This window comes from Myotis myotis, unplaced genomic scaffold, assembly GCF_014108235.1.
Source record: "Myotis myotis isolate mMyoMyo1 unplaced genomic scaffold, mMyoMyo1.p scaffold_m19_p_15, whole genome shotgun sequence".
Classification (NCBI taxonomy): domain Eukaryota; kingdom Metazoa; phylum Chordata; class Mammalia; order Chiroptera; family Vespertilionidae; genus Myotis; species Myotis myotis.
Window position 1 is genome coordinate 34,718,068 of NW_023416319.1, and position 23,117 is coordinate 34,741,184.

The window sequence follows — 23,117 nt, forward strand, 5'->3', positions numbered from 1 at the left end:
AGGAAGCTTCCTGCACAGCAATTCCCATGCAGGTGACTGCAAGCAAAGTACATTTCACTTTCAAAGCAGGGATTACCCAGAAAGGAATACTCATAAGGCCAATAGCTATATTGTTTTTAGATGTTTTATTATGGAAAATTTCAAACATATATACACTAGAAAGAATAATGTAGTGACCACCCCCCCCCACCACCACCACCACCATGTACTCAATCTTGGTTAATTTTCTATTCCTCCACCCATTTCCCATGCTCCTCCCCTTATTATTTTGGAGTAAATCCAAACTTTATATCATTTCATCATCAATAAATCTTTCAGTCTGTATCTCTGAAAGGTAAGGACACTAAAAAATGTCAATCCATGGTAAAGTTCCAATAACATATCTCACTTAACTATTTATTGAGAACTTAATGCATTGGCATAAGAAACTGCCACATATGAGCTCATTTAAATTGCTGCCCCTGCTCTCACTCTTACTGTCTCAACTCAAAGATCCAAAGGGCCTTCCCAGCAGTGCCCCCACCCGACCCGCCTGAGACCTCGGCTCCCACCGCCGGGTCCCACCCCTCCCGCCTGCAGCCCGGGCTCCGACCGGAAGCCGCTTGACGCTGGGATTCACTCCCCAGCCCCGATCCCGGCCCCGCCCCGGTTGCCTAGGCGACGAGGGGCCGCTCCGCTCCGCGAGATCATGGCGACTTCTTTGGGGTCAACTGTCGGGGCGACGACCTGCGCGGCATTGACCCCGACGGAAACCCCGCCGGAGTCGGAGGTACGTCGCCCCTTCCGATGCCCGCGACCCCCTAGCGCACGCACCCCCACCCCCCAGACCCGCGGGACCCTCGGCCCAGGCCAGGCCCGGGTCCGAGTCCCACGCCCGGGGTGGGTGCGGGGCGGGCCGGGCCGGGCCGGGAGGGCGGAGGCGTGGGGCTGCGCGGGGCCCCGAGAGGCGGCGCGAGGGACCCGGAGGCACCGCCCCGCGCGCCCGGAGTCCCGCCTTCCCGGCCCCACCCGCCCTGGCACGCGGCCCGTCCGGCCCTCGAGGGTAAACTGGTGGCTCCTCCTTGGGCTGCTTTGGTTTTAGGCCCAAAGAACCTCCGCTACGCGCTTCCCCGGATCCTCTGCACTTACAAAGGGATTTTGGCATTTGAAGTAGGCCATCAGTCCCTTTTGGAAATTTCTAATTCTTTTTTTTTAACGATCACAGCTCCGATTGTTGAAAAGGTGTCAGGGAATAACTCTTCATTAATACTGGACTGAGTAATGTTTGAAGGCTGGGCTTGGTTTTTCCCTTATTATTTTACCATTTCTCTAAATAATACATGATAAGAGGTCGGACAAAGGAGGCATCCCTGGAAAATGGACCTTCTGGCCGTGGCTGTGTTGCTCATCATCAACTTGTCTTCTGGGAAGTTAGTTCACCTCCTCGGGCCCCAGTGGTTCCCTGTGCACAATACTTATCTTTAGGCTCCGCCCAGCATCACCTCTCAATCATAGATGGGCTTTAGGTAAACTTTAATTTCTCAAAAGCTTGGTATCCTGAGATATTTATTAAGAACATACCTGCTATGCCAGATATCACTAAGAAAATGTTTGTCTTCACACACTGAGCCCGCCATGTTGTTCCTGTGAAGTGTTTTTCAGTTTCTTAAGGCCCCCAAAGGTAAATAATGTTATAATTAACACTATGCTCACCTCCCTCATTAGCCTAAACAACGTTCTCTCTGCAGAAGTATTAGCTGCAATATTATAAATAAACACAGAGCCAAGAATTCAGTTCCTTGATCAGAGGTATGCAAAGCTGTTCCCAATCCAGATCCTTCCCATTACTGTCTGCAGACCGCTAAGGCATGCTGTCTCGCCTGTGAGCCTTTTGAAATTAGCGTACTTTAAAAACACATCTTAATGTGATAAACTGCCTGTTACTCCCTTGTGATCTCTAATGTAATACAATTTCAAAAGTGGCATAGGAAATTTCCCAATACATTTCTGTTAAAGATATACAAAAACATACTTATGACAATACGTAATTTTCAGTGTACATATCCATGTAGATAACGTCCTTTCTAAGAAGACAGATAATTTGAGGTGCTAATGTATCTGTACTCAAGAAAAAGAAAGAAATACCCCACAAGGTTTTTAAAGATGCAAATAAATACCATGGTCTAGGGCCGTGGTCGGCAAACTGCGGCTCGCGAGCCACATGCGGCTCTTTGGCCCCTTGAGTGTGGCTCTTCTTAAGCCTTAGGAGTACCCTAATTAAGTTAATAACAGTGTACCTACCTATATAGTTTAAGTTTAAAAAATTTGGCTCTCAAAAGAAATTTCAATCGTTGGACTGTTGATATTTGGCTCTGTTGACTAATGAGTTTGCCGACCACTGGTCTAGGGGAAAAAATTCACTTTTTATAATGGATGATGAGGCAGATGAATGAGCTAGTTAAGGCCTTAGATGAGTATTTACCATGTTAGCACTGTCTAATGGAGGCAGAGTTCCTGTAGTTCACAGAGGAGAGAGTTGATCCATAGAGCTGTGTCATTCATTAGAACGACAAGTTCTGCCAGCCACCTATTTGTGCTGACTGGAGGGCTCAGGGGTGAGAGGGAAAAGATGGCAAAACCTCTCTCTCTTGGAGTCTTCCCAAGGCCACAGCTTTTCAGTTAGTTACTGAAAGATTCTTCTCAGATCAGATTCTTTCCAGAGTTGATCCCCTGAGACTTGGTCCCTTATGGTGTCACTTCTAATAAATTCGGTATCCAAATTGACTTAGCCAGTAGACCATGGAGTCATTTCAGCCAAGCAGTAGTGAAATATTTCTTTTCTTGCCAAGTCTATTGGAAATACAACATAAGCTTCCAGGAGTCTCAGGTTTCCCATTTGTTGTTTGTTGCCAATACCTAGAATAAAAACAACCCATTACTGCAGTCACATAGTAAGCACTCAATGAAATATACCTTGTTAAAATCATAGGTGGACTGACATATGCCAGGAGAGATAGTAGTTATCATAGACTAAAATCTACTCGATCAGATACTGTGAACAAGCAGACATGAAATGCAGGTCCAGGAAAATATTTTTCCTATGACATTGTATAAACTCTTCTTGCCAACTCTCTGAATTTAACATTCCAGGTTCTTTAATAGCATTGGAGCAAATGACTCCTTGCGAAAGGTAAGACCAAACTTTTAGCAGATATATGTATCAATGCACAAGAACAGAAAAATATCAAAAATCTGAAAATAAATATTTGCTGTAAACATATGTATGTTTATACATAAGTGAAAGGAATTTGTAAGTGAATTTGTAATTGAATTTAAAAATGAAAACTAGGAATTCAGTCATCAGTCTTTTATTATTAGTTTATTCATAAGCTGACTTTCTTAATATTTTTGAAAACAATAGGAAATATAATTATTTAAGTAGTATACTTAAAAGGACTAAACTTCAACTCATATTAGAGACCTAAAAGAAAATGTAAATGTTTATTTCCCACCCAATTGCTTTTTCTGAATAATGTCCCTTAGTGTCACCATATCCCCTGATAGATGCTTTCTGGGCTTTATCAGCACAGGAGAACACTTACATAATCTTGAGTGAAAAGGTGAATGTCATTTGTCTTAGAGATCTCATTATGTCCTGGAGGAGGCCATTGACGATTCTCTCTACTGTAGGTGGTTTCTACAGAACTTGAAAACAGCCCCCCCTCTATTGACAGGTTAGAGAGAAAACACTTTGGGCTTAACATGAACAGCAAAAATGATGAGGTTTCTGCTATTTCAACATTACTCAAGAGTTATTTATTAAAGCCATTCACAGCACATAGAGTAGGTCAACCTATGCATGACCAAGGGGAGGTCTCCAAAATATTCCTTAAAATATCATTGAGAAAATGCTACTAATGTACCTCAAAATGTTGTTATACAATATTATTATTTATCAGACACTGAGAACTTCTGGGAATAGTGGCTGTGGGTATGAAAATATTGACAAACATTTGCATTTCTTTGCGTTTCCTGTCTTATTTTGAAAGTCCTACTTCTTCTCTCCCCTCCAGCCTCCCTTTCAGGTTGCACAAATAATCTTCAATCATTTTCTAATGCTTAAAGTTTTAATATACTAAAGTTAGGTTTTTAACACAGCTAAAATTAATGTTTGATAGATACATTATATTTATTTGAAATGAGGATTTCATTTTGTTTTCTTCTAGATGTGAACCATCAATTAAATTAGCTTCCTTAACTAAATTAACTATCCTCTCTGTTCTTAGAGAATGGACTGACTACTACTATCACATTATAACATTACTAGAGGCCCGGTGCATGAATTTGTGCACCAGTGGGCCTGGCCTGCGGATTGGGCTGAAACCAGCTCTCCAACATTCCCTGAGGGGTCCCGGATTGCGAGAGGACACAGTTGGGGCGGGGGAGGGATGTGGGAGGTTGGCAGTCGGAGAGGGACCACAGGAGGGCTCCAGGGCATGTCTAGCCCGTCTTGCTCAGTCCTGATCGGTAGGACCCCAGCAGCAAGCTAACCTACTGGTCAGAGCATCTACCCCCTGGTGGTCAGTGCATGTCATAGCGAGTGATTGAGCCGCCTTAGCATATCATTAGCATATTACGCTTTGATTGGTTGAACAGACGACCAGACACTTAGCATATAGACTTTTATTATATAGGATCAGTATACCTGAATGGACACAAAAATAGACAAAGTAGTCAGTGGAATAGAATAGAGAATTCATATATATATTTTATAAAACAGGTAGAATTCAGTGACAAAACTCTCAGTAAAATATGAGTACAAAAGAATAGCTAAACAAGAAGAAATTATTTGCCAAACATCATCATATTGAATGGTGAAATACTTAAAGCCATTTGTATAAAAGCCAGAAACTAGAAAGGAATTCTGGCTAGTAACATTATTGTAATCCAACATACTATAGAACTTCTAATTAATAAAATAAGAAAACTAAGTATGTGGCTTAAGTGTTAGAAATTAAATAAAGAAAAAACACTTTATTTGAAGATTACATGGTTGCATACCTAAGAAACCTGACATTGTATTAACATGGTTTGAACTAATACAAAATTTGATAAGGTGGTTACATATAACAAAAATACAAGGCCAATTGTTATTCCCTATATTAGAATTTAATTAGAAATGGAAATGGCAAGATCTTGGTTTTGAATATAATAAGGCATAAGACCCAAAGATATTATAAACTATCAAAAGTTTAATAATAAGAGTTGATAAAAAGACGACTTATTGGAAACCTTCAAATTTAAAAAAAATTCAATCCTTCCCACATTGTAAATGCAATTCAATGGATCTAAAGATTTAGTTCCTATATACAACTATATACATACAAAGTTATGATAGAGTTATTCATGATGATCCATCCTTGCATTTCTAAATTTATCCTAATTTGGTCACAATGATAGCTTATTGTTCTATTAGAACATTTCTGGATTCAGTTTTCTAACATAGTATTTTAATTAGAATTTTTGCATCTGAATTTATTAATGATTTCAGTCTATAATTTTCTTTGTGCTAGTTCAGGTTTTTGTGTGTAGATTATGATGGCTCTTAAAAATGAGTTATCTACAGTCTATAATTATTACAGTTAACAGAATTTGTGTTCTTGTTTATTACGTAGCACTTCAAGTGTAAAACTATTGGGCATGGTGACTTTTTAAAAAGTAGACTTTCCGTTTAGTTTATGTTTGGTCAGTTCTCTCTTACCCTAGTCAAGTTTGATAACTTACGTAATCCTACAAAATCACCCATTTCCTTGTAATTTTAAAATGTATTTCCACTTACGTGCATATATTTTTTCTTTATTTTTAATCACATTTGCTAGAGATTTTCCTGTTTTATTATTTTAAAGAATTAGCTGTTGCTTTAACTTATCCTTTTTTCAATTATTTTTTCCTTCTTTTTCTTAAATTGGCTCTTTAGCATGGTCAGGACTATAGTGAGGTGAGTGATGCACTCTTCTTGGGCACAAAATTTAAGGGTGCCAAAAAAATTCAGTAGTCAAGATAAATTATATTTTAATGCAATATTTTAAAAAATCAAAGTTAATGCAAAAAAATCCCTAATGGTCAAATTTTTAAATAAAGACAGCATTAGTATTACTGATTTTTTCCCCCTTTTGCCTCAGGCTCCAACATGGTTCAACACAGTGCTGCTCCTTAGTTCATTTATTTTCAGGCTTGAAGAAAGTCTTTTAAAATGTGGAAATTGTAGACCACTGTATGACTGAAACGCCTCCGTAGTCATTTTTGGTGAAATGTATTTTTCTTTTAATGAACATTCCTTAAGAATCTTTTGCCCCAACCGCTTTGGCTCAGTAGATAGAGCATTGGCCTGCGGACTGAAGGGTCCCAGGTTCGATTCCAGTCAAGGGCATGTACCTTGCTTGTGGGCACATCCCCAGTAGGGGGTGTGCAGGAGGCAGCTGATCGATGTTTCTCTCTCATCAATGTTTCCAAGTCTCTATCCCTCTCCCTTCCTCTCTGTAAAAAATCAATAAAATATATTTTTAAAAAATAATCTTTTAAGACACTGTCAGTGATGGATACAAATATACCCCCAGAAACCTTAAATTCTAGAAGGCAGACAAGTATACAAGGTTTAGGTGACATTAGAGAAAAATTTCAGAGAAAACATTATCTGGCAAATAATATCAGGCTTTCAATTTTATTGCTTCTGGAATAACTGCTAAAATCCACCAGGTGGTGGAATAAAATGAGTTACAGTGCAGTTTAGCTTACAGATTTTCCTAGTCAGAGATGTAATTTTACAGAGAAAGCCACAATTACATATCCACATTTTTATTAGCCTATTCATGATTTTTCTATTATACGTTTGATTTGTACAAATGAGAATGTATGTGTTAAAAGATTAAAGATTTTTAACCACCTTGTATCCTTTTTAATGCAAGGCAGTATATAAACAAACAAAAAAGAGCTCTAGTTTAAAATAGGTCCAGGAATTCAATTTAAACAAAGAAAATAAGAAACCAGAGGCAAACCGTCCTATAAGATGATTATCTTAAGCTATCAAGTTTTAGTAAAAAATGCACTGATCATAGGCATCTTAGCTAGAACTGTTATTATACAAAAGGTTGAGTATTGTATTCTTTTCCATATAGTTCTTGTATTACATATTTTTTCCTATCCAGAAAATTTTAAATCTAATAAAATTGATCTAAATATCTGTATAATGAACCTTTCATGTATATATTTATTCATTATTAATAATGATAGCAATCTTATATATATTAAGACATATCAAAATTATTTTTTAAAAATATATTTTATTGATTTTTTTACAGAGAGGTAGGGAGAGGGATAGAGAGTTAGAAACATCGATGAGAGAGAAACATCGATCAGCTGCCTCCTGCACACCCCCCACTGGGGATGTGCCCACAACCAAGGTACATGCCCTTGACCGGAATCGAACCCAGGACCGTTGAGTCCATAGGCTGACGCTCTATCCACTGAGCCAAACCGGTTAGGGCCAAAATGATTTTTAACATGAATTCAAATGTAGGTTCAAATGACTTGCTGTAAGTCACAAAATTAATCAGTTGTCAAACCTCATGAGATTTCCAAATCTAAGTCCTGCTTTTCATTAAGCCGCATCATTCAACAGTGTCATCAAATGATGGAGATGGATTCAGGCAGCCTATTAACAACCTATGTTGACATAAGTAGGATCTTCAGAATTCTCAAAAGAAGTAAAAGATTGAATGACTGTCCTTGAGGAATTCATAATCTAATGGGCTTGACAGTACAGGAATACTGCTACTAATAAAAAAATATATAACCAACAAACATTTTAACAAATATACAGCCATATATTGTGGACTAAAATACTATCCTATCTAAAAACTGATTGTGTTTAATTCAATTTCCAAGTATCTAATTGCCTACTAGGTGCAAGACATTCTATATTAGGTACTAAGGTATTTTTGGCTTAATTGAGATTATAATCTAATAGAATGATCTAGTTTAGGTTAATTTTCTAATACTAGATTACAAAAAAAAGATAGCTAATGAAGTAGCATATTTTAAGTCTAAGTTAGATATTCAAAAACAAAAATATAACAACCTAATTTAAATACAATCATTAAACTGATTACCATTACTAGTAAGTGCCAGCTTTGGAATATTTTATTCTGGGAAAAGAATAAGGAAAAATTGTGATATGATTGTTTACTACAGCAAAGCATTTCTTTGCTTTTCTTATTTATTGGAGCCCATTCACATGGAAGGATATATTACTATTTGTTGAATGGAAAACACTTGCCCCCTCTCTTCCCTAAACCTCACAATCCTTGATTTTTATGGAGCTGTTGCTGTTCCTGTGTCTGTCTCCTCTTTCACCCCCATTCACAGCTCTTCTCCTCCTGCTCTGCTTTGGGCAGTTCTATCCATTCTCACATTCGAGGGATTCCTAAACCAGGATCTTCAAACTTGACCTTTCTGACTCCAGCATTTCTAATTAACCTGTACACATTTCTTCCTTGATAGGCATATTACAGCTTAAACTCAACCACTGAAACCAAACTCACTATCTTGCCTTTTTAAAACTAGCATCATCTTCCAAAACTCCTATCTCTATTCTGTGTAACAACAGTACCATGTGTGGATTTTGCAGGTTGTACTCCAAACAATAGGACTTGGCTGAGGGTTGAGCAGGAGCTGAAACTATACTGTCTTCACAAGTGCTGCACTTGGGCCCAGGGCTGTGCCAGCCTTAAGAATCTTAACTTGCTGCCCCTAGAGAGGATGCCTTTGTCTGGGTCACACAGAGGGGCATATATGCTATTGGAGGCCCTTTTTCTTCTAGTCGCCTATTTCAGAAACTCAGAATCTCCATTCCTTCTTCACTCTTTTAGTCCCCCATATATAATATGGTGCATTCACCTCTTTCTTTTAAGGTGCACTACATGGAGCCTAGTACAGCCTAAGGCCTCATTCCTGAACTGTTTTAACAATCCTTTCATTTAGCTCCTCCTCTGTGCCCTTCCTCTGCCCCTGCTAAAGATTACCCTTCCTTCAAGCAGTTTTATGCCATTCACTGCTCAAAACTTCATGAATGCCTTATTGACTCTATTAGCAAGAACACATTCTTTAGCATGTCATACTTTAGCTAGGGTTTAAAATATTTATGTTTCATTGCACAGTATCTTGTATCCTGTAATCATTTAATAAATATTTACTGAATTATTAAATTTAAGATCTCCCACAATAGGTTCCCATTGGCAACTTCCCACTTAGGTCCAACTAGTCCCCCGCTTGTAACCTAGGTACCATTATGAAATTACTTGATATTTACAGAACTGGTACCCAACATCAATGTCTTTGTCACGTTGGTTTTGCTGCTCATTCACGTGGGGCATGCCTAATCTCACAAAGTCCATTCCTGGACCTTCTGTCTGTAGACTTTCCTTGTCCTATTCCTAATCTTGTTCCTTTTGAACTGAATGCCACATTTTTATGGCTCACCATTTTATTTTCTTATTTTATAGTCACCCTTAATTTGTTCCTCCCACTAGATGTTAAGATTCTTGAGGATAGCAAGTCTTTCTTACTTGCCGTTGCCTCCTTTTGAGCCCCAAGTTCAATGAGGAATGCGTAGATGAACCGCGTCCAGCATGGCCAGGGGTAAACCTGAGGAGGGGCATTGAAGGATTAAAGAAAACAGACAAGAGAATACAGTTGGGACCAGGTGGATCTCTGTGCCTGGATGAGGAAACTGACACAGCCTGTAAGCCAAAGCTTTATTTTATAGTCAGATCACACAAAGCAAAACAAGGGCAAGATGTTTACAATGTTCTTGCGAATTTCAAATCTGCTTCTTTCCTGTTGTTGCCATTCTCTGAACTCTATCAAGCTTTATTTAGGCAGCACTTGCTGCACACCCTGCAGCCCACATCCCTTAGCGACCTAGGAATGCAGGGTTGGACTATAAGGTGGAGCTTACAATCATAGCCTTTTGGCTATAATCGTGCTGGGAGGGCTTTGCCCTACAAGCTGGGACTTACATGTGGCTGGGCCACAAGTCAGTCCAAGGCTTGAATCTGTCCGAACGCTGTAGCCCCTCTCCACACAGATATTAAAAAATATTTATTAATTGAAAACCATTACCCAGTTTTAAGTATGCTCAAAAGATAGATTGACTAGCCATTCAATTTTTACTTAAAAACAGAAAAGGATTATCTAGGAGGGAGTTGTTCTAAAAAAAATTTTCCTGGTCTCATGGTAAGAACAAATGTTGATATCCTTGGGATTAATATGTAAAAGATATGATTGAGATAACTCATTCCACTTTTTTTTTGTAGAAAGATGCTGAATTTCAGGAGCATGACAAGTTTCTGTCTCCAGATTTTCTTTCAGTTGCCCAAATCACCGAAATGCTAGCAGAGGACATAGATGGAGTTCAACAGTAAGCACTTCAGTATTACAATTAAATGCAGAACAGTTCTAGCTCTGCATCTATAAATGACCATAATATTCTACTACACATTTTAAACTTTTTTCTGAATATATATATATATATATATATATATATACTGTATATTATATATAGATATATATTCAGACTCTGGAACACAAAAACTCTTAACCAACTAACTTTGCACTACTCAGTAGTCTTCTTTATGAGAGAAATGCATTTCAAGCCAACTTGTTAATATTAACTGAGAGCAGAGATTTATTGTTAAAAGCAGCCTTTAACATATGCTGTCTTCTATTTCTTTTTCTCTTTCATCCATAAAACCATAAATATTCACAAGAGCTTTTAGGTCTTCTGTGTCATTTGAAAAGAATAAGTTGTAATTTTCTGTAATATTAATAACATATTTTATTTGGAAATTCTGAATATTAGCCATCCACCTCTGATTTTTATTGGATATGAAGCTATATTGAGTATTCTGTTTTTATACATTTGCTTAAAAATGTGATATAACTGAATTTATAGGCAATAATGCTAATAAGTGTACATATTATTTTTAAGACCATTGATTTCTATAGTAGAGCATTTACTTTGAACTCTAGTCAGATATATCTAACACACAAATTCCTAAATGGTGTTTTTAGTAACCACTGATTTTAAAAATCATCAGCTCTAATAATGGAATCCTGATTGGCTGTAATGTGTAGAGAGTGGGGACAATGTGCTGTTCTGGATCGTAATGTCCCTGTGTAAGATTTCTGCAGGCCAGTCCTCCACATTTTAGCAGGGAGTTGTGGACTGTAATGGGCAAATAGAAAATGACTCTGTCAGGGGTTATCATTTGCAAATCTCACAAATATTATGGAATAGAGGTAATTTACTACTGAGAAGGAATATGACAGATGTACTGGCTGGGAGAGAAGTCTGAGAAGGGAAGGCATATTAAGAGCAGAAGAATGACAGTGACAGGCCTTTTCCCAAGATGCTGTTCACCTCCAGCACCTGCAAATCCTGCTGGAAATGCTGGTGAGGAGTGATTCGGCCATACTACTGACTCTCTGCATCTTTATAAGTATCTATATATATAAAAAGCCAGGGACTGAACACTGTAATGACTGGAACAACCAGTTGCTATGATGCCCACTGTGGCCAGTGAACCAGCCCAATCAGGAGTGGGGCCAACCTCCTGCAACCCCTCCCCCCACTTGGCCCCACCCCAGATCAGCCCCCACTGACCCCAGTCAGGGGCAAGGGCCAGTTGGCCAACCACCTGAGGCCCCCCAGCCGTCCCTACCCCTGACCACCCCCCTACCCCAATAGGGGATGTGGCCAGCCAGCCAACCTCCTGCAGCCCCTCCCCCAGCAACCCCTCCCCTCAATGGACCCCCACCACCCCGTTCGGCCCACAGCCCCTCCCCAAATCCAACTCTGACCCCGATCAGCCCCCCCACTCTGATCAACCAACCACCCATGGCCCCTCCCCCAGCTGCTGGCCCCTGATCGGCCTCCCCAACCCCATTCGGGGGCAGGGCTGGCTGGCCCACCACCCACAACCCCTCTCCATAGCCAGCCCCTCTCCCAATCAACCCCCACCACCCCGATCAGCCTGCAGCCCTTCCCCCCAGCCAGCTCTGCCCCAATGTGGGGTGGGGCTGGCCAGCCAACCTCCCACAGCCCCTCCCCCAGCCACTGACACCTGATCAACCCCCCCCACCCCAATCAGGGGCGCGGCTTCAGCCAGTTGCCTGTGGCCCCTACCCCCAGCCAGCCCGACCCTGCCCTAATCAACCCTGATTGGGGCAGGCTGGCCGGCCAACCTCCTGTTGTTTCCTCCTCCCGACAGGCCCAGACCCAGCCTGCCCAGGTTGGAGCCAGGCTGGCCGGAGCCCACCTGTGCATGAATTCGTGCACTGGCCTCTAGTTAGTCAATAAAAATCTTTACTGATTTTAAAACAAGTATTTCATGATGATTTTACAATTTTTTTAGAAATGAATGCTCATTGGGAATTCTGACTTTTAATGTAGGAATTGATTAGTAAAATCCATTCATTTCATCAGCATCACTGATTACTTATGCTTTAAGTAAAATATTATTTTCTCTTATTAAGTAATCCCAAATGTTGGTCGTTGAAATGTAAAAGTTAGTTATTTAATAAAAAATAATGTGATGCAAATGACATATTTAATATCGTTTACAAAGTATTTTTTTAAATATTAAATAAAATATGTTATGTTAGATGCAATTAATATTAAATAAAAGGTATTGCAGACAAATGATTTTTAGACTTATTTCCGCATCTTAAGTTGTACTGTGTATCATACCTTCTGTGACAATCTTTTTTTCTTCTTCAATTATTGGCTCTTTTTGTTGTTTATGATCTAAATTCTGAAAGTATTTTAATCTTTAAGAGGTGAGGTCTAGGACAAAGGAAATGATACAGATGTTGATACAGAAGTTAGCACTATAGAAACAAGCAGATTTAACATAGGTGGATCTTTTAAACTGTCTCATTAATAGAATTCACCTAAAGTAATCTCAGATCTTAAGACATCAATTTTGAGTAAATGACACCAGTGTTATGTCAGGAGTCATTGTTCTGCAAAGTAATTTTTTGTGTGTGTGTTTTTAAGTGAATTTTGTAACAGTAATCCTGAAATATTTACAATCAATCATTCATTTTTAGTTAAAATAGTGTCATTATAAATGGAGATTAAATACCTTTTAACATAACAGAAATATAATTTAGGTATCCTGTCACTAAGTGACAGAAGTATGCCAAAATCATACAGTTTGCAAAGCTATATACCTATTAAAAATAAATTATAGGAAATTAACACATTTTCTACCTTTTAAAATTAAAAGTTGTACTCCATGAAAGCAGCCAACCAAGTAAAACATTAAAGGATCATTAAAACATATTTGTGGAATATACTTCACGTAAAGCTACATGTCTGGGTACATTTCTCATGGTCTCCTAAGTGCTATCAATTATGTTTTAATGTAACTCTGAATTTATGAATAGATCTACTCAAATCTTGTTTGAAACAATGATAGGAACAAAATTTAAAATAACTCTTTAAATACAGAAATAACACTGAGATCTTTTAATAACCTTTCTATAACGGGGCTTCCATGAGCTGTTCAATTCTTGCCTTAAGGCTTATTTCTGCATATCATATTTAAAAAATAAAATGCACTCCAATGTCAAGAGCATGCAAGAATAATGCAGTCTTTTTACTGAAATTCTTGGTGAGATAGTTATAGTGCTTATCAGTGTGGCAAAACTTCCTAAGTCACTATCAAGCATCTTTCTCTTTCCCTGCATTTTCTCATGCTACAGACGTGGCCATCTCTCCCCTTCCCCCTATTCGTCTCTCCTTATCCCCAGAGGAAAAGCTTACAAATTTGACAGTTGGGTATAGAAGCTGCAGTCAAACCACAGTAGTATCTTGCTCCAAATGCTTCCCTGCATAATATCCTTTGGGGTGAAGTCACTGAACCAAGAATAGAAATGTTAAATACTTAGTCCTGCGTTTCAAATGGAAGGTTAACATCTAAATGGTACTAGGAGAAGCGATGCAGGGGTTATCAGAGAGAGGCAGCGGTGGAGGATGCCAAAGAAATTTCACCAAAATACCTTTACACAAGTGGTTACCGTCATTTATATATGAACACTGAGCATACATGTAACTATGCAGGCCAAATATTTAATTTTGTAAATACAGAGCATAGAGATGGCAGATGAAGAGTACACTTAGAAAGAAGATGAGCTGCCGGAAACAGAAGTGCAGGAGAAAGGACTGGGAGCACATACATACACACATACATACACACATACATACATACATACACACACACATACATACATACACACACGCACATCTGAAGAGCCTAGACCGAGGTAAAATTATACTCACCCTCCTAGGGGAAGAGAAAACCTTGAAATGCATTTCCAGAAGCCTCGGGGGCAACAACAGGATCAGGATGTAGAGATGAGAGCAGATGCTTCCCATATTCACAAGCAATAGGTTGTTTTTGTGATAGTAAAGAAATCGTATCTTACTTCTTTCTTCTTTATCCCCACTAATTAAAAAAATAAAACTAGACTCATTGACATGAACTTATGTCATACAGAAAATAGCTTGTAATATGGCCAGGTCTGAGTGCTAAATAAGGAATATGCATACAAGACATAGCAAGGGGGAAAAAATTGAATAGGTAAAGAACTTGTAGACATTAAACATATATCAGAAAAATATAGCCATGAGTAGGTTAAAAAAAAAAAGTAAAATATTTATCAAAATTTAAAAAAATGCATGGGAAGCAGTCACCACAAGGTAAATCAGAGTACAAAAACGAAAGGAAGAGATACAAAATAAAAGGTGACAAAATGGGTAAAACAGAGTAGGAAAAAAACAGTGTTGCAGAGATACAATTTATAAAGCAGCCCAAGGGAGAATTAACACTCTGAAAACACTGAGGGACATAGAATACAATAATGAGAAAAGTATATAAAATTAAAAGAAAATTGATATGAAACACTTTTGAAGGTTAAATAGAAAATTATAGCTATAGGAAAAAAATGAGTAAATATACATAATTGGAATTTAAAAAAAAAAAGAACAAATTTTAACAGTCTAATTCCAGAGCATTGTCAGAAGGAAAAGAAACTTGATTGTATAATAGGAAAAGATAATGAATTTCAGAGAAAAAAAAATAGTAGTTAAGTTGCTATACTTCAAAGATGGAAGAAGAGAAGGGAAGACTAGGAGAAGGAGAATTAGAAATGAATGAAGAGGAAGAGCAAGAAGACCAAAAAGGGTTTTATATTTTCACTAGAGGCCTGGTGCATGGATTCATGCACATTGAAAGGAAATTAATTAGAAGGTGGCTGGCGGGGTGTGACTGGGCTAGAAGGGCGGGACATGCTCTGGAGCCAACCTCCTGCAGTCCCTCCCTGGCTTGCAGCACCTGGGGTGGCTCCGGGCCTCGAAGGGCATCTGCAGAGTGAGCAGGGTCCTCCCAGCAGGTGGGTCCCTCGGCCTGGCCTGCGGGGATCAGGCCTAAACCGGAAGCCCGACATCCCCCGAGGGGTCCCAGAGTGTGAGAGGGCACTCTGCAAAGTTGCTGTCACAGGGCACCTCCTGTGTTGAGCATCTGCCCCTGGTGGTCAGTGTGTGTCATACCTACCAGCCAGTCAGCCACTCAACCTTTTATATAGAGAGATATGCTCTTCCTCTCTCTCCCTTTCCCTCTTCCGCCCCCTGTCCTCCCTCTCTCTCTCTCTTCTTGCCCCTCCCTTTCCCCCTTCCCTAGTCCCTCGTTATCTCTCCCTTTCCCTCTCTCCCTCTCTGTTGCTCTTTTGAATGTCATTTTGGACTTAGAATTTAGATATGAATATTTTTAGATTATAGGCATTATAGAATTTTCATTCCAAAAAATATGTGTGTTTTTCAAACTTAGAAAAGGGACTGTTCAATATTTAATCAAATTTCACTACCTGAATTTTTCTTTTTGTTACAGGAAATTTGCCACATTTCTGAATTTCAAAAATCTTAAAACCTGTTTAAAAGAAGCCATTCTAGTAGATTATTATGTATCTGGATTTTTGTGGGCTAGAGGCATGGACTTTTCTGTTCTGCAGTACTCAAAATTTATGACTTTACTAGATGTCTTGCTTCATAATCTTAGAGGTAAGTACTTTCTTCTTTGTTTCAGAGAAAGGAAATATTCTTTAAATTGTGTTGTCAAGCAAAGTTCCTAATTGTATTATGATTCCTTCAGTGAAAATTATATTTTTCCTTGGTGTAGCAAAACCATAGTCATATTTTCATTAAGTTGTAAAAGTTCAAATAATATTAAACAATATAAAGGTCTCTTAATAATTAATTTACCAAAAATATATTCATTTCATTTTAAAATCTTTTCAGTGGCATCTATCCAAAAATTATCAAGTAGTTCAGATCTAGTTGGGTATTCTTTTCATTGTTTGAGTAGTTTTCATCTCATCTTACCTAAAAATACTCCTGGAATATCTCAGGAGGACTAAAAGAGGAAGTACTTTGGTCAATCTCAAACCCCCGTTAAATAGACATTACTCACATACACTTAGATTTTGTGACTGTTTTTCTTATATAACATTGCAATCAGTTACTACAGGCAGATTGCAAATTCTTCCCTGGAGCAATTTTAAATGTGATAACTTTTGTTTGAGAATAAATAGAATTGCTTCTTGGGAAGGAGGAAAAGAAGGAAATATACTTTATTTAATGCCAACTCTGTGGTCTAGGTAGTGTATTTGGTCCTAACCCTTAACATACATTACTGAATCTCAGAGCATCTCCTTCCTACAGGGGTATGGTAACCACTGTCTCAGAGTTGAGCAGGCAGTCCTGAGAACAAGGTTAGAGCTGGGAAATGGCAGAACTGGAATTTGGGCCTCAGACTGTGAAACCAAAAGGCCCTGAGCATAATAAATGTAAAGGTGTTGGTGTCTCAACTGAAAGTGTCAGTTGGGAGGCATCTTCTTCCTTCCTTCCCCTTTCTCTCCCGCCCTCCCCCATGCTTCTCCTTTCTCTCTCTTTCTCCTCCTGTCTCCCCCTCCTCTCTGCCTTTCCTTTGTTTCATTTCTCTTTGGTTATTTGCCCTTTTTGCTTGTTTGTTTCTATTTTTTCTTGTTTTTAACTGAGCAGTTAGAGACTTTGCTCCCCCTAAAAAATTGTTACCATCATCCTAGCAAAATTTGTGGATGCCTTGTGGTCACACAAAGCCTCGTCCAGTGATGGCGAACCTTTTGAGCTCTGCGTGTCAGCATTTTGAAAAACCCTAACTTAACTCTGGTGCCGTGCCACATATAGAAATTGTTTGATATTTGCAACCATAGTAAAACAAAGATTTATATTTTTGATATTTATTTTATATATTTAAATGCCATTTAACAAAGAAAAATCAACCAAAAAAATGAGTTCGCGTGTCACCTCTGACACGCGTATCATAGGTTCGCCATCACTGGCCTAGTCTGTTCTATGTATCAATTTCTGACTATACTGGTACAGGGGCAGTTTTTAGTGAGTTAGCAAGACTATAAAGAATTCACTCATGCCCTGTGTATTCTTACGGCTCCTAGTCACCCTTTACAAGGAACGAATTGGTAGTTCTCATTGTGGGGAAAATAAGTTATTATGTTCCTTCTTTGCTTTTATTTAAATATGTAGGGGGAGAATTTCATCTTTGCTTTTACTTAAGTATTTAGTGTCGTGTTAAATAACTATACCAATAGCAGATAAAATAATTATACTTGGTAATGAAAACAAATATGATAACTGACTGATTTCCAATTATCCTGCACATAGGAAACAGGGTATAAAGAGAAAATAAAAACTGAAGTCCTAGGTACTTAGTCTTGAGAATTCAGTCTTTCCAGTACTATAATTCAAGATACATAATTTGTAATTAAGAGACATGATAAATAATATAATATAGTTTCAATTTCAAGTGTTCAACCACAACCTTCCAAAAAGGAATTTTTAGTAAATTATAAAAAAGACAGACTTTGGCTATATTTTTTCCTTGTGAAACAAATGTTTATAGAATCTTTGAATACTACATTCCTTTAAACATGTCCTTTCAGCAACATTGCCAAAATTACTTAATAAGCAAAGAACTATGTAAATCCTAACTTGCATGGAAAATAATAAATAGATGCCAACAATAAGATAAATAGGATATTGAGATTATAAGCCAAACACTTCAAAACAACTATTATAAAAATGCTTAAATGAACAAGTGAACGTTCTTGAAACAAATGTTAAAATACAAAGAATTATGAGAGTAATGGAAGATATAAAGAAGAAGTAAATGGAAATTTTAGAATCAAAGTATATAATAATCATAATTAAAATCTTTCTGGGTAAAACCAATAGCAGAATGGAGAGGAGACAAAGGAAAAAGTCAAGGAATTTGAAGCTAGAGTGATAGAAATGATCCAGTCTGCACAATACAGAGAAAACATGAGCCAAACCTCAGAGCCTGTGGGACAATCAAAGTTCTGATTACATATTATCAGAGTCCCAGAAAGACAGGAGAGAGTACAGTGCTGATCAAACATTTGAAGAAATAATGGTTAAAAACGTCTCAAATTTGGCAGAAGATAAAACCTGTAAATTCAAAAGGCTGATGGGACCACAAGCAAGTTAAACTGAAAGAAAAACATCATCAACTAACTGGATCTAATTGATGTTTACAGAACAATACACCAGAAAACAGTAAATATTTTCGAAGAAAACATTGGGAGAAAATCTTTACAACCTGGAATTACACAAGAAGTTCTTAGAAATTACCAGCAAAACCTAACCCATAAAAGAAAATAATTGATAAATTGGATTGCATCAAATTTTAAAACTTGTTTTATGAACATCACTGTTAAAAGAATTAAAAGACAAGCTACAGATGGGAAACACGAAGCATGTTTACAAATTACATATCTGACAAAGGACTTGTATTTATAATATGTAAAGCATTCTGAAAACTCAACAGTGAGAAAACAAACCCTCTCAGATGCCCTGACAGTGTGACTCTGAAGTTGAGCATAGACCCAGGAACCAAGAGATCACCAGTTCCATTCCCAGTCAGGGCACATGCCTGGGGTTGCAGGATCGAGCCCTCGTAGAGGGCATGCAGGAGGCAGCCGATGGATGATGTTTTTCTCTCATCAGTGTTTCTATCTATCAGTCTCCCTTCCTCTCTCTCTCAAATATCAACAAAAACATTACAAAAAATAAGCAAAGCCATCAAAACCCATGACTCCTGTTTAACCATGAGGAAAACATCAGGCAAATCCAAATTGAGGAACATTGTACAAAATATCTGAGCAATACTTCTCAAACTGATAAGGTTACTAAAAACAAGAAAAGTCTGAGAAACTGTCACTCTAGGGGAACCCCCGGAGACATGACTAGTAAATTTAAAGTGGTGTCCTGGATGAAATCCTGGAACAGAAATAGGACATTGAGTAAAATTTAAGGAACTCTAATAAACATGAACTTTAGTTAATTACAATGTATAAATTTTAGTTTATTAGTTTTAATAAATATACCATAATGTAAGATGTTAAAAATAAAAGAGAAATTGTGCATGAGGTATGCAATAATTCTCAGTACTATTTTTGTAATTTTTCTATAAATACACATTTATTCTAAAATAAAGTTTCTCTTTAAAAAATGGACAAAGAATTTAACTTGGATTCTTCACCAAGGAAGATAAAAGGATGCAAAATGACATGAAAAAAATGTTCAACATCACTAGCCACTGGGGACATGTAAGTTAAAATCGCTCTGATACCGCTACACACCTATTAGAATGGCTAAAATAAAAAAATACCAAATTCTGGGAAGGATACAGAGCAACTAGAGCAAGAGTTTTGCCAATGCAACAGCCACTCTGGGAAATGGTTGGCAGTTTCCTTATAAAATTATATGACCCATTAGTCCCACTTCTAGGCATTATTCTAATGAAATAAAATATGTTCATAAAAAAACCTGTGCATGAATATTTTGCAGTTGCTCTATTCATAAGTGCCCCAAGCTGAAAACAGTGCAAATATCTGTCAATAGGTGAAGAGGTAAACAGTGTTCATACAATGAACATAAAATGGAACATTACTTGCCAGTAAAAATGAATGACCCATGATACACGCAAAAGTTTAGATGAATCTCAGTAGCATCATACTGATTTAAAGAAGTTAGCCGCAAAATATTGTACACTGTATGATTACATTTGTAGGATGTTCTCAAAATGATAATAGCTATAGTGATGGAGAATACATTATTGGTTGCCAGAGACTGGGATGGGAGGAAGCCATGAAAGGCAAGGGGGAGTTTTATTTATTTATTTTATTATTTCATTTTTATTGATTTCAGAGAGGAAGGAAGAGGGAGAGAGAGATAGAAACATCAATGACAGAGATAGAGAATCATTGATTGGCTGCCTCCTGCACGCCTCACACCTGGGATTGAGCCCACAACCTGGGCATGTGCTCTGACCGGAAATCGAACCAACCACTGAACCACTCTGGCTGGGCCATGAGGGAGTTGTTGGTGTGGTGTAACTGTTCTGTATCCTATTGTGGTGGTGGTGGTGACCTGATCTCTCCAAGTGTTTAAGTTCATAAGACTGTACAGCAAAAGAAAAAGTCAATTTCATTGTATAAAACTTTTAAACAATGTATATGTACAAAAATAAAGATAAAAGATTTAATGAAAGCAAATATATATGCTGTAAGAAGAAAGAGAAACTACCTAGAAATAAATTTAAAAGCACACTATCACATGATCTCACTTAGATGTGGAAGCTAATGAACAAAATAAACTGATGAACAAGACATGTCCTAAGACATGGATACATGGAACAGATTGACAGATCTCGCCAGAGGCGAGGGTGGGGATGGGAAGCGGTTAACCACAGAACATATATGCATAGCCCATGGATATAGGCAATAGTGTGTGATGAAGGCCTGGGGTGGGGTGGGGGTGGATTGAGGGGGCAAAGGAGGGGAAAACGGGGCATCTGTAATACTTTCAACAATACACACACACACACACACACACATACGCACACACACGTGCGCCCTGGCTGGGTGGCTCAGTTGGAGCATTGTCCTGTGCACCAAAAGCTTGCGGGTGTAACCTTAGGTCAGGGGGCATATGGGAGGCAACTGATTGGTTTTTCTCTTACATCAGTGTTTTTCTCTCTCTCTCTCACACTCCTTCTCTCTTTCCTTCTCTCCCTCCCTCCTTTCCCCTTTCTCTCTCTCTAAAATCAATAAACAGCCCTAACTGGTCTGGCTCAGTGGATAGAGCATTGGCCTGTGGACCGAAAGGTCCCAGGTTCGATTCCCATCAAGAGCATGTGGCTTGGTTGCGGGCACATCCCCAGTAGGAGTGTGCAGGAGGCAGCTGATTGATGTTTCTCTCTCATTGATGTTTCTAACTCTCTATCCTTCTCCCTTCCTCTCTGTAAAAAATAAATAAAATATTTTTTTAAAAAAGCTTTAAAATAAACATATCCTCAGGTGAGAATAAAAACAACAACAAATGCACAGCTTATAGAAAGAAAAATTATAAGCAATTTTTTAAGGTCACAAAGGAAGTTTTCAACATTTGGGAAAAACAACAGTCATTGAAAGATTCAACATCATAAAGATGCTAAATCTCATTAAATTAATTAAAAATATTAATATTCCAACAAAAATACGAATAGTTTTTTTGTTGTTGATGTTTTGTCTGTATGATAGGTTACTAGGTAAGGCGATTCTAACAAAAATACAGAAAATATACACATACAAATAGCCAGAAAAACTGTCTTTTAAAATTATGTTAAGATGAAGCATGTATTGTTATTAGAAGTATTAGTATGTAGTAGTGTTTATGAAATCTCAAAAATTTAAACACAATGGTGAATGACTGAGCAGGAAGACCAAAAGTTTAGAAATAGACTCAAGCATTCAATGGAATTCAGTATTTGATAAAATGACATCTCAAATCTGTGGTGAAAAAAATGTACTACTCAGTAAATAATATTGGGACAACTAGGTATCCATCTAGAAGAAAATAAAATAAAATTGGATCCAGCTTCTCTCTGTCCATAAACCAGAATACATTCCAAATGGATCAAACACTTGAATGTAAAATAAGTGAAACTATAAAAATGTTACGAGAAAACATGGTTTAATTTCTTTACAACCTTGGATGAGGAAGACATTTATAATTATGCCTCTAAGCTATAGAACCATAAAGATGAAGGTAGTTAAATTTGATATGTAAAAGTTAAAAGTCTGCAAAGCAAAAATACCAAAAGAAAAATCAAAAGAAGAATAAGAAACTGGGAATTATTGCATCTTGCACACCAGCAAATAATTAAGTTCTGAATTATAAAAAAGAGCATGCAGAAGCAGAAGAAAAAGTCCAATCATGCAGTAGAAGAATTTGCCAAGGATGTGACTAAATAAATGTAAATGATTCTTAAGCAAATGAAATGTTCAGCCTTGACGTTAATAAGAAAAATGCAAATTGAAACTACACAGAAATGTAATTTATCATATATCAGATTGACAAAATTTTGGTAACATCCTCAGTTGACAAAACTGGAAGAAAACATATATGCTTCTTTATTGCTACATTAAAAAACCCCTGTAGCCCTGGCCTGTGTGGCTCAGTTGGTTGGGTGTTGTCCCATATACAGAAGGGTTGCCAGTTCCATTCCCAGTCATGGCACATGCCAGAATGGGGGCTCAATCCCGGGTGGGGGGCCTCCCTTCCCTGGCTGCCGGCTGCCTTCCGGGTCCTTCTTTCATTTCGTGCCGCCTCCTGGTGGTCAGTGCACATCAAACTCCTGGTCTCCCAGTTGAACTTCTGAGGGGACACTTTGCATAGTAGCCAAAGATAGATAGATAGATAGATAGATAGATAGATAGATAGATGATAGATAGGTAGGTAGGTAGATAGATAGATAGTTAGTTAGTTTAGTGCAGCAGTTGCCAACTGGTGTTCTGCGGACCACTGGTGGTCCGTGAGGTCTGAAAGGTTGGCGACTGCTGGTTTAGTGCACATACGCATACATATACACTCATATATTTCTTAGCTCTGACCACAGAGA

At 38.1% G+C, this 23,117-nt stretch overlaps 1 protein-coding gene across 3 annotated transcripts in view; it reads left to right on the forward strand.

Annotated features, from left to right (window-relative positions):
- Positions 1-614: 614 nt before the first annotated feature.
- CABCOCO1 (ciliary associated calcium binding coiled-coil 1) overlaps positions 615-23,117 on the forward strand; it is a 103,801-nt gene continuing 81,298 nt past the window's right edge. For 2 of the 3 annotated variants that reach the window (XM_036336828.1, XM_036336829.1), the window contains exons 1-3: positions 615-769; positions 10,353-10,456; positions 15,990-16,159. In XM_036336828.1, coding sequence (XP_036192721.1) covers positions 689-769; positions 10,353-10,456; positions 15,990-16,159 — 355 coding nt within the window. In that variant the 5' untranslated portion in view covers positions 615-688. Of the gene's footprint in view, positions 770-3,129; positions 3,170-10,352; positions 10,457-15,989; positions 16,160-23,117 lie in introns of all 3 variants that reach the window. The other variant, XM_036336830.1, reaches the window with a different exon arrangement.